This window comes from Condylura cristata, unplaced genomic scaffold, assembly GCF_000260355.1.
Source record: "Condylura cristata isolate star-nosed mole 26May11 unplaced genomic scaffold, ConCri1.0 scaffold00006, whole genome shotgun sequence".
Classification (NCBI taxonomy): Eukaryota; Metazoa; Chordata; class Mammalia; order Eulipotyphla; family Talpidae; genus Condylura; species Condylura cristata.
The window spans coordinates 34,545,631-34,564,734 of NW_004567107.1; the positions used below are offsets into that span (position 1 = coordinate 34,545,631).

The window sequence follows — 19,104 nt, forward strand, 5'->3', positions numbered from 1 at the left end:
TGCAGTTTTGATTATTATGGCTTTGTAGTACAGCTTGAAGTTTGGGATTGTAATGCCTCCATTTTGATTTTTCTTAGACATGAGGGTTTTGGCTGCAATACAGCAATATACAGTAATCTGTATATTGCTTTTGGCAGGATGGCCATTTTGATGATGCCTAGTCAACTCTTAAGTAGTACTCACAATGAGCCGCAGACTGCCTCAAGTACTTTGTGTATATTAATCCATTTATTCTTTAAAACAAATTTATTAGATAGGGGCTATTATTATTAGCCATATTTGACATACAAAATTAGGAAGATCCCCCAGGGCATAATAAGGGAAGCCAGGATTGAAGTATGGGCCACTTGGCTCTGTTATCTGCGCTCCTGGTGTAGTTGTGTTAACTTTGTCCAAATTGACTTCACACAAAGACCTAAGACCTACTGTCTAGGAATTGCAGCCTTTCAAAGTCATCTTGGCTTTTCTTTCTAGAATACACACTGACTGTGAAGGGACAAGTTTTTGAGGAAAAAAAACAAAAAAAGAGTATTGCTGAGACCAAGGAAGAGAACAGAAAATGGAGAACCTCCAGGCCTCAGAAAACATTTTTCATATTTTGTATTTCTCTTGGACTAGCAGTATTTTCTCTGGTCTTGGTGTCAATGGTATTAATTAGAAAGTTCTGCTAAGGTAGCCAATTCATCTCAGTGACTTAGCACAGTTTATTTCTCCCTAATGCAACATATGATAGGTGGTGATGTATGTGCATTTACAGTCCTTACATCATATGACATAGCCATGTCAAAAATGGCTTCCAAGTTCTACATTGGCAGGAAGTGGAAAGAATTCTGGACAAAAAGTGAACAAGTCACTATTACTCTGTCATCTAGGATCCTATCTCATGAATGGGAGGCTAAAAAATAAAGATACGGTCATGGAATATTTATAGAATAATTGCTGAACCTCAGTGAACAAGTGAGACTGAGTTGAAATTCATTTAGTAGGCCTTCCCTGGTGGCACTGCAGTGCTTCATTGTGAGTGCGATCTCTGGCCAGGGAGGTGTCCCACATGGCACAGCAGAACTCCCCTGTCTCATCTGCTGTTCCCCTCAGCAGTGTACTTTGTCAATCTGCCTGTTCTGCTCTCCACTATGTCTCTGGTGAATCCGCTCACTGCCCCTGCACCTCTGGCTTGTACCCAGTTCTGTATGCATAAATAAATAAATCTTAACAAAATAAAAAAGAAATACATTTAGTAAGTGAAGTGAAATTGTCTTATCAAAGTCTCAGATGCAGATAAATTCCTAAATATAATCCTGGAAACAAGGAACCATTTAAATAATTTCAAGACACTCTTATTTCCCTCTTCTTTTCCAAATGATGAAAAGTTGGATATGAACAAATCGAAAGTTCTTTACAGCTTATTATTTCTTTTTTTTTTATTACAAAAGTTTATTTTTACATCATTTTGTACATTTTTTTTTCCATCCCAATTGTAATCCCCACGGGTTTCCCATCACGGGTTTCCACAGCTTATTATTTCTAAAGAAACATAGATTCTCAATCTTTTGTATATTCTATTATTAAACACATCTTGTACAGAGAAAACAAAATAGTTTAGCCAAAGGAAGTCCAGATATTCAGGGCTAAAGCATGTTGGTCAGTGAATGCCTTGGTCTTATTATTGGCATAGGTATATTTAGGATGGCACTAGTGATTGCTTTGTATTAAGTTTCAAGCCTTTGGTAAACTTATTGTCATGTACTGTTTTACAGACAGCAAACATGTTCTACATTGTCATCATAATGGCCATAGTATTGCTGAGCTTTGGAGTGGCACGCAAGGCCATCCTTTCACCAAAAGAGCTTCCATCTTGGAGCCTAGCTCGGGATATTGTATTTGAGCCATATTGGATGATATATGGAGAAGTCTACGCTGGAGACATAGATGGTGTGTAGGAGATTTTGCCATGGTGCAAAAATAAAATCTTTGTAGATGCTTACAGTAAAAAATAGGTTGGAAAATAAACTTAAAATATCACAAATTTAAGATATTCGGTTAAATTATGTGCCAATTATTTGGTGAGTTACAGCATTGTGATTTACCTTATAACTTACCCTTTAAAATTCTGTCTTTACAGTTTGCTCAAAAATGTCAACTTGCCCTCCTGGTTCTTTTCTTACTCCATTTCTCCAAGCTGTCTACCTATTTGTGCAATATATCATCATGGTGAACCTGCTGATTGCTTTCTTCAAGTACGTATTTAAGTTAAATATGGCGATTTTGTTTAAATCAGAATAGAAGCATATATTTTTTGAGTTTATAATCTTTGGTGAGTCCCATGTTTTATTACTAAGGCTTTAAAATACAGGCATTAAACTACTGCTTGGAAGGAAGCAGAACATGAGGAAGAAACAAACTATAAGTGAAGAGAAAATAGACTAAAAGCAGAATGACAGAGAGTTTGCAGATGGGGAGAAAAGTGGGGAGGGAGCCCCAATGCCTCCAGCACAGGATTATGGGTGCTTTGGTGGTGGGTGTGACATGGTAACTTATATCTAAATTGGTGTAAACTTTTATCCCTAATCATATACAATGTTGTATATGACCAGTGTTATCTCAAAATACAATTAAAGTTACAAACAAATGAATGAATGAACTCATGGCAAATAAGATAGAATACATTTGTTAATATACTTACCATAGGAAATTAATTTGCAATTAATTTATAGTTTTAAATTTTGTTTCTTTGTCTTAAGGTTAATTAATCAAGGAAACTAGCAAGTTTTGTGTTAAATTTTTATTTGTGTTTAGCTTTAAAGTTGATTTTGAAATAGTATTGAACTTCATAGAATGAAATATATGTTATTTATTTGCAAACTACACATTTTTCTTCATATTAGACTGGAGCTTTAAAAAAACATTGTAATTAAGCAATAAGTTAGAATTATTGGAGAATAGAGTTGATGGGTTTAAATTGGCTAAAGGGATCTTAAGATCCTTTCTTGAACTGGTTCCCACTAGAGCTTATTCTCCTTTGCCTAAGGCTCACTTTTTTACTTCTTGGCTTCCTCACTTGGATCATCTTCTCTCAACTTTTTAGCAATGGAATGTCCCAGAGCCCAGGCCTTATTCACATTTATTTACACTTCGCTTGGTGATCTTGTTCAGTTTCCTGTACATGCTGATAAACCCCAATTTTATCTGCAACCCAGTTTCTTTCTTGAACTCCAATTTTATAGGTCCAGCTAACCCTTCCAACATTAGTTAGATGTATAATTTCTAAAATTTAAAACATCCACACTCTTGATCTTTTTCCCAGTAATTACTTATTCTGTTTGTAGTCTTTCTCAAATCTATGAAGAAGTCTGTACTTTTTGTCAAAGTTTCATCTTTCCCATTCTTCAGACCAAAACCCATTTTAATGTCTCTCATAAACCTTTTTCTATACACTGTCAGGAACTCTTGACTCTGTTTTCAGTCAGATCACCAATTTAACCACCTCTCTCCACCTTACCCTACCATACAATCTCCTATTTTTTTTTTCTGTTTCTATCTTTGACTGCTATTTTCTGTTCTCAACACAGTTGTTCTGATTAGCCTTTACAAACATGTCAGATGATATCACTCCTTTGCTTCAAAGTTTCCTCATTTTTCTCTGGATGAAAGTCAAAGCTCCTACAATAATCTGTAGGGCTACGTGTGGTTTGGCTTTCCTGCTACTTCTCAAATCACGCATCATGATACTCTTTCCCTAACACATCCCTCTCAACCAGATGACCTACTGCAGGTTTTCAAATAATACAGGTGTGTTTACACTTATTTCTCTGCCTGGATTGGTCTTTCCCCATTCTTTTATCCCCTTCAAGTCTTTGCTCAAAACTCCCAATTTAAACTTAGGCCTAGTCTCTAGGGGTGATATTTAAAAGTAGCCCCCTTTTCTTAGTCATCTACTTTTCCTTAATATTCACTGTTATTATACATACAAATGTCTTTTATAATCTATCTATCTACCTATCTATATATTTCTGTTTCCTGCTTTTTCTACTGGAAAAGATCTTGGTTCTGTAAGGGATATTTTTTCCCAATCATTTTGATCATGAATTTATCTTAAGTGACAAAATTGCATAGCATTTTTATGTTTAACAGATAAAATAAATCAAAGTGAGGAGAAACTAGTATATTCTGCATAACTCTTATATGCATAGCACTGTAGTAAGTATTTTACTCACTAATCATCTCACCAAAGAGAAAAAGATAGGAAAAATCAGTGGAATCTAAATAAAGATGAGAAAGGTTTAAGGGAAGCAAAATAAATCAAATACAAAAAAATGACTTGTTGCACATCTATGGGAAGGACTTACCTTCTTGCTGTGACAAGGTTATGTGATAGCTATCATCCCTGTGAGCACCAGCATTTTATGAGCTTGTAATGTTTATTGGTATTCAGTGTTTTTAGTCATTTAAAAACAGTTTAAGTAATAATTAAAAGTGAGATTTTTGTTTTGCAAAAATGCTATCAGAGAGAGGTTGAAAAATCCTCACCCTGGTCAGCCTTCTCAATTTAGAGAAGAACGCACATTAGAGATGAGGACCAAGTAAGCTAACAAACTCCAGAACTGATTATTTGTCCAGGAGTTCTTTGTAGCCTCTTTATGGCATTAATGCTGAAGGACTTAAAATACACTTGCATATTGCCACCTGCTGGTCATAGGCTGTACTATTCCCACTTGGAATAGTAATAGCATGTTAAACGGGTGGTTCTCAAACAGTTGTTCAGGAGCATCACCTAGAGGCTTGCTGAAGCACAGTTTATTTGAATGGCCCTGCTAGACTTTCCAAATTGGTAGTGAAATAGGGTCTAAGAATTTGCATTTCTGACACATTCTCAGGTGAGCAGATGCTGGTGGGTCGGAGACCACATTTTGAGAACCACTGTACATGTTAGTACATGTTTGCTTCATCAACTTTATGGACTGAGTGGAACTTCTCCCTAACTGTTTAGCTAAAATAGCTTTCTCCAGAATAGTTCTGTTTTTCTTTATCATTATCCCAGCTTATTTACTAAATTTGGCTACCCCATTTAAATATTGCCATCTTTTTCTACAAAACTTCAATTTTTATATCAACCTAAATATGATGATAAAATGGACATGCCACTGTGCTCTTCCGCTTTTTCATATTATAGGAGAAAAATGAAGTGTTTAAGGATGATATGTTGTTTTAAAATTTCTCTACCACAAACCATAGTAAGTTCTGTGACCTCAATATTAACTGTCCTATTTGCATATTGTAATTGGTATAATTAAAGGGAAAATCCCAAGTGTGCTACTAGTCAGGGGTTTATTTACTTATTTTATTTGTAAAATTAATCTAAATAATATATTGAGTTTCTAAGTAGAATCTCCATGATTTTTTTTAGGATGAATTTATTCCTTTTCCTTTCTCATCAATACTCTTTAGTTTGGGCAGTTTAAGTAGCATTGTTCTAGCATTTCTTACAATGAACGTTAGGAGGATCTCTATGAGGATATAGAAGATCATTAAAGCTGTTTACTGGGGCTCTCCCTGGTGGTACAACGGATAAGGACGCAGCCCTGCAAGCCAGTTGCAGCTGCTTCAGTGCCAGTTCAATTCCCCCGCCCCAGAGGTGACCCACATGGCATGGTAGACCTCTCTAGACCCTCCCGCTGCTCCCCTCAGCAGTGTACCTTGTTGATCTGCCTGTTCTGCTCCCCACTCTGTCTCTGGTGAATCCTCTCACTGCCCCTACACCTCTGGCTTGTAACCCAGCTCTGTATGCATAAATAAATAAATCTTTAAAAAAAAACTGTTTACTATGAAGAATTAGTTATGGACAAAAATGAGGTTCTTATGTGAAAAAGGATGGTAGATCAAGAATAGTGTTAAATTCCAGAGTGCAGTTTCTGTTCATTACATGAAAAATATTAGCATTTTCTTTTCTCTCATTGTAATTTCTATATTTTGCTTTTTTTATTCTGATTATTATATTTTATTGTAGAAGGTGATTAATTATTTTGGTTGGTGAAAGAAGACTCATAAATGCAATGGATATTATTTTTCTTGGCTAACTGCCAGTAATGTCAGGTGAACCAATCATAAAAGTTGGAAAATAAAATATCTATTTGTTAGGATCACAATTTCTTATTAAATCTTTGTCTCCCTCTTACTGCAACTTACAGTAACATTTATGTCGATATGAAATCGATTTCAAATAACCTCTGGAAATATAATCGCTATCGCTACATCATGACCTACCACGAGAAGCCTTGGTTACCCCCTCCTTTCATCCTACTGAGCCATGTTGGTCTGTTCCTTCGCCGACTTTGGCATCATCGAGCTCCAAAGGACCAAGAAGAGGGTGATGTTGGATTAAGTAAGTTTGTTGTGTGTGGTTTTTTTTTTTTTTTTTGGGAGAGGCGCAGGGGATGTGGCAGGAAGAAAAGAGTAAAGAGTAGAGGCATTAGTCCTGTTAGTTGAATTAAAGACACAGGATGAAAGGCTCTGGGAGTTAACTCACTTTAGAGTATCAGCTGTGTATCTGGTCCTATAAATGCTTTGATTTCATTATGTGTTCATAGTATCTTTGGCCAAAAACTGATAATTTGAGAAAAAGGAAATACATAGGGCAAAATCTCTGCTTGGATGTGTAAAGGCTTTATGTTCCTCGGAAAACCTGTGTTTTCCTGTTTACCTAGGAACTGGAAGAATAACTCCTAGAGAGTAGTCAGAGAGACCCATACACAATAGTTACAGAAGGTCTTGTGGACTAAGAGGAAAATCAGCTTAAGTGATTTTCCTCATTATTTTTGCCTAGCCATATCTTGACTGCATGATATAATTGTCCTAAGAGAACATTTACTGTGGTTTTACATATCTTTAATACTTCTCTTGACCAATTTCATCATTGGTTTGTGGCACATTTCCTAAATATAAAGAAAATGGGTGGCATAAATCCACAACCTTTTGTTGTAATTCTTAAATCCAAAATATTTCTGAAGACTGAAAGTCTTTTCCTTCTTAAACTGGGAAAGACTCATTTGAACTGAAGAGGCTGATAGATCTAAGGTAAAGCTACTCACTCTCTCATCAACTTTGCTGTAGAAATGATGTATTTGATTAGAGTCTCCCCTAGCTCTAGCTAGGGATTATAAATCAGTTATAGTATATGTACAATATTACATTTCTAAAACTAGAAAAGTTCTGAATTCCAAAACACACCAGGAGTGTTAGATAAAGGATTATAGACTATATATTTGATCGGCTACAGTTGTCATTGTAAGATGGACAGGGTGATATGCTTTTACTTCTTGTAAGTTAGTTCACTATGTGATACACTCTTCTCCTCTTGTGTCTCCTCTTGTGTCCCTATTATTCTTTTTCACTTCTTCCTCTCAAGAGATTCAGCCTTACTAAGGAAGCCAAAGCACAACTGCAATTAAAGATTTGCAACTATAATACAACTTTTAGACTTCTAATAGAGAGTCATCTAGGCCCTGTCTGTAGAACCACTGCAACCTAATAGAGACTAAACCACTTGAGACATCCTGGAATTAATTAGGGTTTGGCTAGATTTCTTAGTACCAAAGCGAACCTTTCCAGGGATCACCTTATTTTGGGCTTACAGGTGATTCTGATATGACATTCAGGTAGATTTTCTGATGTAGAGAGATTTGTTCACCCTGAACTCAGGAAAATGCTTGAATTTTCTGTGTTGAAGATTGTTTGCATATGGGGCAATAGTGCCACCTGGTGGAAAGTTCCAAGAGCACCCCATATACTGCAGGCTGTATAATGGGTTATGGTGTTTCTCTTTGAGGTATTTACTCTTAAGAATCCACAAGTTTACATTGTGATCATGTAAACTTTATTGATATAAAAGATTCATTAATGGTAATGCAAACACATTTAAGTTGGGGGGAGGATATTAGATTTTCTTTTTGAGCCTCTGAAAGATTCTTATACATTATTAAATGAAATCAGAAAACATTGTGCACTTGAAGTAAACATCTCTTGTGACTTGAATATAGTTTTCCATTAGTCATGTTTTTGGACTTTAAATTTAATATTTTTATCTTTCATATAGTTGTAAAATCATGGAATAGTTACTTTCCTAATTAATTCAGGAGAATGCTAATGCGGCCCCGCCTCCTAATTGAAGTAAAATGATTGAAGGAAGACAATTTTCCAATTTTTGCCTTTTTATAACACTACTGATATATTTTCCAAGTATTAGAGACTTGCTCAAGAGCTTATGTATTTTCCTGTCATGTCAGAGTGAGAGCTAAGAGCGGATGTGACTGCTAAGGTTTTACATAGATATTGTATCAGCTCCATAATGTCTGGAAATTATTTCTTTTAATGAGTTAGTTAAAAATAATCAGATTAAGTGGATAGTTTTTATTGAGTGGCAATAATTTCTTTTTCAATAGAAGAACCTAGTATATATATAAACTGTGTAACAAGATAAATTTTTCTTATCTTACCATATGAATTTGTCTACTTTGACAAGTTACTTACTGTCATTTTGATAGATAAACCAGTTAGTAAAGGAAAAAAAGATAATTTGAGTCACTTTCAAATCCCCATCCCTATTTATGGAAGAAATAGAAAAGACCCAGATGGTGCTTCCAGTTGTTTCTGTACTGCTTCTCCACCAATATTAGGAACACTGTGTGACAGGCAGACACATGTGCTACAGTTTATGAATCTTCAACAAAGTAGAAAAGCCACTTATATACTGTATCATCTTCCTGTTACAAATAAGTAAATATTCTTTTTATGTGCCTTCCTATTTCTACAGAACTCTACCTGAGTAAAGAGGATCTGAAGAAACTCCATGATTTTGAAGAGCAGTGCGTAGAAAAATACTTCCATGAGAAGATGGAAGGTCTGAATTATAGTTATGAGGAACAGATCCGAGTGACATCAGAAAGGTAGAATTTCTACCTTCAAACTGCTACCCAAAACTGATTCTACTAGAATGTCTAAATCAATACAACTGTTTTCAAAATCCAGTGGTTTGTGTTCTCTAAAATTTTCTCTAGTAACAGAATATTCAGGCAACCATTACATGTTTGTAGAGCATCTACTATATCCTAGGCTTTCTTCTAGTTACTAGAGATCAATGGCCAATAAGTCATGAGAGTACCTCTCTTTATAGGACTTACAGTTTAGTAGGTGGATGTGGAGGGGTGAGGTGGGGAAGATCAAAAATTAAATCAGAAACCATATAAAAGATGTTTGGTACTGAAGGATCAATGAAGAAAAAGAAAGAAGTATGCAAGTATAAAAAAATGATGGTAGTAAGGAACTAGAGAGTGTTGAGGTAGATTTGGACTGTTAGAGGAGCCTGGTACAGAAAGGTTGCTCTGAGGGATGTGAGGAAGAATAATCCAAAGAGGGTGGGAGAGACGGGTTAGGCAGAGACTTCTGGTTGGGTGGCACACCTGGCAGAAGAAAGAGCCAGCGTAGTCACCTGAGGCAGTGAGTGTGTCCAGGAGGTTGAGTGCGGCATGTTAGTTGCTTTGGGAGTTTGTGGGCAGTGGAGTTGATGGGGCCTCACTGAAGTAGGGAAGAGTGAATAAAAGTGGAGTCAGTTAGTGCAAGTGCAGACATGTTTTTGTGACACGTTTTACTGCCTGGAAATGAGTATGAGCAAGAAAGAAATTGCAGGAGCAGGAGAGAGGAGGTGATTTGCTGAAGGGAAGTTCTCCAAGGAGGCAGATTTATGGAGGGGCTCAGCTTTCTCCTCAAGCAAGATTTAAGGAGGGAATATAGCCAGAGCACAAGAAAACGAAGCTTGGGTATTGGAAGGCTTATGGGTATCATGATATTGAGGAGCATGGGGAGATGTAGTGTGGACTTTCAGAGGTTTGAAGAAAAGATGTGCTGGCAAAAGTGAACATGTGTGGGTACATTCTTTCTGTTTCAGAAGTGCTGCAATTTAGGAGACAGTTTAGATTTTTTTTTCCTAAGATGTATTTATTTATGCATACAGAACTGGGTTAGAGGCCAGAGGTGCAGCGGAAGTGAGAGGATTCACCTGATACAGAGTAGGGAACAGACCAGGCAGATCAATGAAGTACACTGCTGAGAGGAGCAGTGGGTGGGCCAGGAGAGATCTGCCACACCAGGTGGGTCACCTCGCAGGGTGGGGATTGAACTGATGTTGACGTGGTTTTAGCTTCTTAGTGCTGTGCTTCAATTTGCTGCACCATCAGGGAGGGCCCCAGTTTAAACCTTTTAACATCATGTGCATGTGACTCAGGAGAGAGTTGTCATGTAAGCAGGTGCTGTCATTACTTGGTCCTGAAGACTTGTTGAGGAACATTTGTGAACACCTCCCAGCATAGAAGTGTTTGTGTAATTCATTTAGTACTTCTTGGGGCTTCTATGAGTCCCAAAAGAACTTCGCCTAGATCCCTTAGGAGTTGCTGAGTGGAGCTGGAGTTCAGTGGTTCATGCCACTGATTATAAGATCATAATGTTTGAGGCTTCATTATCACTGATGTGTGACTTTTTAATGAAATATATCCTAATAGCCTCTACCTTACAAGGTTGTTTTGTGGATTAAATATAATAATAATAATGTAGGTCCTTTCTAAAATACAGATATATGATCATAACAAATATTTAGCAATTATGATGAGCAGAATGATTATTTTTATTATAATGACATTTAAAAATATCCAAAGACACACAATAAAAAAATATTCATATCGGTTCCCTTTCACCCTTAAATATTGCACAGAGGAAACTAAAATGATAAGAATCTATCGAAAGGCTAGTTAAATTAATATAGCTTTTGGCCCTCCCTGGTGGCGCAGCAGGTTAAAGCACTGCACTGAGAAGCTAAAGCCACTTCCGCATGAGTTCGATTCCCCCCTGCCCCGGAGGTGACCATATGGTGTGGCAGAACTCTCCTGGTCTGCCCACTGCTCTCCTCAGCAGTGTACTTCGTAGACCTGCCTGTTCTGCTCCCCACTCTGTCTCTGGTGAAGCCTCTCACCGCCCTGAGCCTCTGGCCTGTACCCCAGTTCTGTATGTACAAATAAATAAATCTTTAAAAAAAATTAATATAGTTTTTGGTTGAGGACTATAATTAAAATGTTTCATAAGACTTTTAGTTTTAGAAATAAGTGTCTATAAAGTGAAGAGGACTGGATTTGAGGGCGATCAGGTTACTTATCACTATTATAGCATGTTACCTGTTGCTGTGAATAGTCGCTGCTTTCTTTTGTATCCGTTTGGATATGACTGCTGCTAATGGAACTTAATGAGTCTCCATTACTGCTGTTCAGACCGTCCTGTTTTCAGATTGGATGAAACAGTGCACTAGTTGGAGAGGCTCTAATTAAGCACATTTGTAAGGGAATATACATGTATCCTGTCAATTGTAGTTTTATAGGTTCCAGAAAGTCAGGAAGCATTTATTAAACCTCTGTTATATAGGAGTTGAATTCTATAGCACAAGCAAGAAAGAGAGGGTCCCACACACAAAAGTGTAATCAAATTGGAAAATATCTCTTTATCCCTTAATTCTATTTGCAAAGCTCCCTATGAAAAAGAAGTGAACGATTTCTCAATCCTGTGATTTGAAATATTTTCCAGAGAGGAGATGTCTTAATCTATTTGGGGGCTTGTTTGGTACAACTGAGAGCTAAAAATCTTAATAGTATAAACCCTACTTCTTGCACCCTTAACAAGACTAGGTATCTTTTTTATTTTTCATATGGTTGTATTAGTCACAAAACTGTTGATTTGCTGTTTTCCCACTTTATTTCTCTTTATCAAGACTTATATTTTGAGAAATTGAAAAATATCTCCCCTTCTCCAGTGAAAGACTAAAACTGGGGAAGTAAACAAAGGAAGCTGTGATATAAGCCAGAGTCCATTGGAAAAATTTTGGTTTAATGTTCTATAAAATTTTAGTTAAAATTATACAAGCTTATATATTCTTTTCCCACCTTTCACATCAAGAATATTTTTTCAGATTGGTTTACAAAACCAATCTTTGTAAATATCCTTATTTGCAGGGTTTTACATCTTATTTAAAAATATATAATGTAGACCAGAACAGATATTCAAATACTAGCCCCTGCTACCAGAAACAGTCAGAGAAATTACTGTCATCAATATAAGCATTATTTTTTTTAAAAGATTTATTTATTTGTGCATACAGAACTGGGGTACAGGCCAGAGGCTCAGGGGCGGCAAGAGCCTTCACCAGAGACAGAGTGGGGAGCAGAACAGGCAGATCGATGAAGCACACTGCTGAGGGGAGCAGCCGGTGGGTCAGGAGAGGTCTGCCGCACCATGTGGTCGCCTCGGGGGCAGGCGGGAATCGAACTCATGCATTAGTGGCTTTAGCTTTTTAGTGCTGTGCTTTAACCTGCTGCGCCACCAGGAAGGGCCATAAGCATTATTTTTAATGGGTATGTAATATTCTATGTTATATGAATCTTCTTTAGCATAGTGAACCTGGAGTCTCTTTATATATGTTGTCTAATGGTGGCACCCTTGCCGCCATTGATTCATTTTAATCTTTTTAAACTTTGCTAGGTTAAAAAGTGTTCGAACAATGTAGATGAAGTCATTTTACAATAATTTGAATTGTTCTGCTTACCTAGTAAGTCTGAATCTTGTACTGTGCTTCCTTATCTCTTTTATCTTTAGTGAACTGTCTTTTAGTACAATTTTTTTCCTAAAGTATTTGTAGGCTCTTGATTTATGATTGGATAAAAAGGCATTATCATATTTGTTAGAATAATTTCCAATTTATTTACATTTAAAAATTTTGTGGTGTAGTTCATGAATACAATTTTTTTTCTCTAATCAAATCTGATATATTTGTAATTTATTCTTTTGATTGTTAAGTTTAAATAATTGTGTTAGTTTCATAGGGCTGATAGAACAAAGTATCAAAGACTGGTATCAAAATTCTAACAATAAAAATGCATTGTTAAAGTCCAGAATCAAGATATCAGCAGGGCCCATTGCGAGAATCTTTCTTTGCCACTTCAGCTTCTGGTGTTTGCTGGCAATCCTTGGTGTTCCTTGACTTGTAATTCCATCACTCCAGTTATACAGCAACTGTCTCCATGTAAATCTTCATATTGTTTTTCCCTCCGTGTCCAAATTGTCCCTTTTTATAAAGTGTCAGTCTTGATGGCTTAAGAGCCTCACTGAGAGCCTTACTATATATCCTTGCTACCTTTGGAAAGAGCCTATTTCCTAATATGATTATATTCTGGAAATACTGTGGATTAGGAATTCAGCATATCTCTTTCGGGTGACACAAAACAAACCCCATCCTCAAATAGAGATATTTACAGAGCTGTATACATGTAAATATTTATCAAAGTATTTTATATTCTTTCTCTCAAATTCTCTAAATTAAATCAAGCCTTTTAATTTGATTCTACTTGTGATTTACCTTTTTTCTTGCAGAGTTGAAGGGATCGTGTGTTACTTTTTTATGAATTGATGGCTGGACATCATAATTTTGAGTTAGGTTATTGAAGATAATTTAATTTTTTTTCATAAAGTTTTTCTGTATTAGTTTTGTTTGAAACTCTAAAGACCTATTTGAACTTAGATTTTTTCAAAGATCTGTACATTTTTTCCAATGATATATTTGACTATTGATTATATTTCTATTCTTTTGATTTCTTCCTAGAACCTCTTTTTTTTTCTACCAAAAATAGCACAATACTTGCCAACAGAATATTTGTTATCTAACTTGATGAGTACATTCATTTATGAATATATTAATGAATAATAAGATGAGATGGAGTATACCATATAATTAGCAGGTAGCTGGAAATGTAGTTCTGAAATATTAGTGAGAAATAAAATCTGGAAATAAGCTTTGTAGTTTTTCCTCTTTGTAGTGATACTGCGGATTTTTGGAGGGGGCGAGATATCCTGGCATGAAAATACATATTGGAGGGAGGAGAAAACAGATGACAGACCCAACTGTGGGAAGCAGTTTGAGCTGAGTAGCCACCTAAAAATGGAAATAGACAGGAAGAGAGTGAGCAAATCTCTGTTGACTTAATGTGTTTATTGGTTTTTCTCCTCCTCACTTCTAGGGTACAAGAGATGTACTTCCAGCTGAAAGAAATGAATGAAAAAGTATCTTTTATCAGGGATTCCTTACTGTCTTTGGACAGCCAGGTGGGACACCTGCAAGACCTCTCTGCCCTGACAGTGGATACACTAAAAGTCCTTTCTGCTGTTGACACCTTACAAGAGGATGAGGTCCTCTTGGCCAACAGAAAACATTCTGTTTGCAGGAAACTTCCCCACAGTTGGAGTAATGTCATCTGTGCAGAGGTTCTAGACAGCATGGAGACCTCTGGACAGAAGAAATACCAGTATTATAGCACTCCTCCTTCTTTACTTCGGAGCCTGGCTAGAGGTTGGCATCCTCCAAGAGTACAGAAGGGGCCTCTTCTTGAGATAACAGCAAGTCAGAAAAAGGCTTTAAACATAAGAGGTGACCATGAAGAACAAGAAACAGAAAATAGTATGGTTGCATCTGGGGTGTCCACTAGCAAGAAAGCACATCCAAAATATGGTCAATTTCTCCTGGTTCCTACTTGTCAAAACCAAGGACCTTTTCCTGGAGAATCTGATTCATCTATGTTCAGGCCATCTGTGGAGCCAGCTATAGATGAGCTGGCAATTAAAAAAGCCACCCATAATCCAGTTCATCAGATTTGGCAAATTCCAGTTGTCACAGCTCAAGAATCAGCAATTGAACACAAGGAGCCATTAGAGCACTTAACTGATGTACCATACACAAAAGACAAGGGGGAGCAAGTTTTACCCACATTGAGTTGTAAACCCGCACCCACAAAAGTCACTTCCCTGCCTTCCCAAGCTGAGAACATGCGAACTGGAGGTGGATATGTGAACTGGGCATTTTCAGAAGGTGATGAAACTGGTGTGTTTAGTGTCAAGAAAAAACAGCAGATCTGCATAGCCTGCACTCATAGTGAGTCCAGTCACAGTGGACAGTGCCAGGTGCAGACCCGAGGCAGGTCTCTATCTGACAACTCAACAAAATTGGCCCGAAGTAGTGCTTGCTCAGAGATGGGACCAGCACTCCAACCAAACACATCCTTTTGGATCAATCCTCTCCGAAGAGACAGGCCCTTTATTAGGAGTCATAGTCTGAGATTCCACAAGGAAGAGAAATTGAAGACCCCTAAGAGTAAAAGTAAGAAGCAAACCTTTTTTTTTAAAAAAAAAAATAATAGCTTATTTTTACATCATTTTGTGCCTTTTTCCATCTCAGTTGTAATCCCCTTGGGCTTCCCATCACCAAATCACCCATGTGCCATCACCATAGTTCAGTGTACTTCTCCCTCCCTCTCTCCCCCCCTGGCCCCCCACCCCGTTTCTGATCCCATTCCCCACTCTACCCCTGTAAAATGTCTCTGGTGTGTAGTTGTTCATTATTATTATTATTATTTTCTAACCTAGTCCTTTATACTCCTGCTATGAGTGAAACCATTCAGTATTTTTCCTTTTCTTTCTGGCTTATTTCACTAAGCATGATCTTTTCCAGCTCCATCCATGTTGCTACAAAAGGCATGTATTGTTTTTTTTTTTGGTTGCTGAGTAATATTCCACTGTGTATATTTGGTACAGTGTACCACATCCTTTTAATCCAGTCATCTACTTTTGGGCATTTGGGTTGATTCCATGTCTTTCCAGTTGTAAATAAAGCAGCAGTAAACATGGGGGTGCAGGTATCTTTTTGAGTCAGTGTTTTTGTGTCATTTAAGTAGTTACCTAGGAGTGGGATAGAAGCAAAAGAATTTTTTTTAATGGTACTAAATCCTTTGCATTGCTACAACTTGAAGAAAAAAAAATTGACTTTTGAGTGCTTGCTTACTCTCCCCATTCTCCAGTCCTTTTTGTAAAACAAAATCATTCCCATTTATCAGTTCAAAATGTCTCATGCAACCCATTCCCTTACAGATCTTTCAAAATCCTCAGAGATAGGGCATTCAATGTGGATCAAAACAAAAATGCTAAACAAGGATAGGAAACCATCGAAGAAAAAGAAGAAAAAACAGGAATTACAGGTTCCAGTAAGTGTATTATATTCTTTTATGTTAAGATAGTATCTTGTATTAGTTTGGTTTCTCTTTATTATAAAATGCCATGCAAACAAGTAGTATTGCACTGGATAGAGTAAAGATACAAACTTAAAAATTGTCAAAGTGGATATATTATGGTTCACTTCTACTTACATGTTGAAGGATACCTTCAGTTATTGGCTGTTCCAGACAAAGCTGTTAGCAACATTTGTAGAAAAAAATTTTTTTAAATTTATGCACATAGAACTGGGCTACAGGTCAGAGGTGCAGGGATGGTGAGAGGTTTCTCCAGAGGCAGAGTGGGAAGCAGAATAGGCAGATTAACTGAAATATACTGCTGATGGGAGCTGCATACGAGACAGACAAGTCTGCTGTGCCATGTGGGTCACCTCTGGGGCTGGGGATTGAACTTGTGCTGAAGCGGCAGCAGCGAGCTTTGCAGTCCTGTGCTTTAACCCATTGCACCACCAGGGAGGGCCCTGTATAAAAGTTTTTGTGTGAACATATGTTCTAATAATCTCTCTTGGAAAATATTTAGCAGTGAGAGGATTCACCAGAGCAGAGTGGGGAGCAGGCAGATGGATTTACTGAAATATATTGCTAAGGGTGGGTAGCGAGCAAGGCAGCAGAGGTCTGCTGCCCCCTATGAGGGTTAGCTCCCTAAGACTGAACTCAGGCCATCACAGTGATTGTGCTGAGACTTAACCCCTTAGGCCATCAGGGAGGTCCTGATTTTTATTTTTATTTTTTTAATGATGGAGGCTCAGAGACATTGTTATTTTTCCAATAACTAGAAAATTCTAGGTGACAGAATTAGAATTTCAGGACCAGATCTTTTGTATCACAGCCTTATGTTTTATTTTGCCCTATTTTTCTTTATACCAGTGATTCTTCTCAAACTATGGTTTCCTATCAGCTACATTAACATCACCTGGGTATTTAATCTGAGAATCAAATTCTCCCTTCATCAAGACATACTGAATCAGAGATTTTGATATAGGATCCATGATGGTGGGGGTTGAACATGTCCTGAATGACTGGGATACACATTTGGAAAACTTGATTATGTTTTTTCTTAATCATGAAGAAGTAGAAAAATCATGTGGATGCATGTGTCCTGTAAGCATGAGTTTAAAAATTCCCAGTTGCAGTCAACGTTAGCAACCATTACTACTTTAAAAAATTTTTAAAGATTTATTTTTATTTATTTATGCATACAAGAGCTGTGGTACAGGCTAGATATGCAGGGGGTGAGAGGAATCACCAGATATAGAGTGGGGAGCAGAACAGGCAGATTAACTGAAATGCACTGCTGAGGGGAGCAGTGGGTGAGACAGGAGAGTTCTATTGTGCCATGTGGTTCAGCTCCCTGGTCAGGGGTTAAACTCATGTGTTGCACTGGCTTGCGCTAGCTTGACAGCACTGGGACTTGAACCACTGTTCCATCAGGGAAGCCCACTATATTAATTCATTAATTATCTACCTATTTATTTAAGTTAAAGTAGCATTGCATCATAGCATCATAAGTTTCAGGAGCCAAGTGTGCATTGTTGTGTTCCAACATGTGACTGCACTACAGTAAGTTCCCCAGTGAAACACGAAAGAACTGCTCTTCATCATGGTGCCTCAATTAATGTGACTCAAAATGCTTTCAGATTAATCTTACTGTGTTCCAACTAGTGTCTTTCTCTCCAGGTCATAACAGTCAACACCTGCTCTCAAAGTGGTTTGAGGAATTCAGACTCAGGAGAAAGTAACACTTCCAAAGAGGGATGCAGCAGCAACTGGCTCACGGTGTCCAAATTTAGTCAGCTAAGTATGTAATAGATTTCTCAGAGCCCTGGTGTGTAGTTCTCTTTTTTGTGATATCTGTCTGCTTTCTGTATCAAGTAATGCTGACCTCATAAAATTTATTTGGAAGCATTCTGTCTTCCTCATTTTGGGGGGAGGAATCTGAGAGGTACATGTATTGTGTCATCAACAAAAGCTTGGTAGAACTCACTACTGAAACTGGTCCTGGACTTTTGATTACTGTTTCAATTTCCTTGTTTTTATTGGTTTGTGCAGGTTTCCTATTTCTTCCTGACTCAGTCTCAGAAATAATTTATCCAAAAATTTCTCGATAATTCTGGTTATTGGCATACAGATATTTGAGGTAATCTCTTAGGAATTTCTGTATTTCCAAGATGTCTGTTGTTACTGCTGCTCTTTCACTTGATTCTATTTATTAGTGTTTTCTCACTTTTTTCTTTTTTAATTTTTTAAATTTTATTTATTTTTATTTTTATTTTTTTAAAAGATTTATTTATTTATGTATACAGAACTGAGGTACAGGCCAGAGGCTCAGGGGCAGAGAGAGGCTTCACCAGAGACAGAGTGGGGAGCAGAACAGGCAGATCGACGAAGTACACTGCTGAGGGGAGCAGCGGGCGGGTCAGGAGAGGTCTGCCACGCCATGTGGTCACCTCCGGGGCAGACGGGAATTGAACTTATGCAGAACTGGCTTTAGCTTCTCAGTGCTGTGCTTTGACCAACTGTGCCACAAAGGAGGGCCCTCACTTTTTTTCTTTTTGAGCCTAGCTAGAGGTTTGTCTTTTTTTTTCTTTTCTGAAGAATTAGCTTTTGTTTTCATTAATTATTTGGACTCTACTTTTTTTTTCTATTTCATATATTTCTGCTCTAAATTTTAATATTTCCTCTGTTCTATTGGCCTTTGACTTTGTTGTTTCTTTTTGTTTTCTATTTTTAAAAAAGATTTATTTATTTATATATACAGAATTAGAGTACAGAGGTGTAGGGGTGGTGAGAGGATTCACCAGAGTCAGAGTGGGAAGCAGAACAGGCAGAATTGACGAAGTACACTGCTGAGGGGAGCAGTGGGAGGGTCATTAAAGTTCTGCTGCGCCATGTGGGTCACCTCCGGGGTGGGAATGGAACTCATGCTGAAGTGGCTTTAGCTTCTCAGTGCTGTGCTTTAACCTGC

At 37.4% G+C, this 19,104-nt stretch overlaps 1 protein-coding gene across 1 annotated transcript in view; it reads left to right on the plus strand.

Annotated features, from left to right (window-relative positions):
* The window catches only part of TRPM6 (transient receptor potential cation channel, subfamily M, member 6), a 99,487-nt gene that overhangs the window by 45,845 nt on the left and 34,538 nt on the right, over positions 1 to 19,104 (plus strand). The window contains exons 23-29 of the mRNA XM_004677990.2: positions 1,758 to 1,932; positions 2,123 to 2,237; positions 6,186 to 6,379; positions 8,807 to 8,939; positions 14,100 to 15,232; positions 16,000 to 16,112; positions 17,817 to 17,937. Of these exons, the coding sequence (XP_004678047.1) occupies positions 1,758 to 1,932; positions 2,123 to 2,237; positions 6,186 to 6,379; positions 8,807 to 8,939; positions 14,100 to 15,232; positions 16,000 to 16,112; positions 17,817 to 17,937 (1,984 nt within the window). The remainder of the gene's footprint in view (positions 1 to 1,757; positions 1,933 to 2,122; positions 2,238 to 6,185; positions 6,380 to 8,806; positions 8,940 to 14,099; positions 15,233 to 15,999; positions 16,113 to 17,816; positions 17,938 to 19,104) is intronic.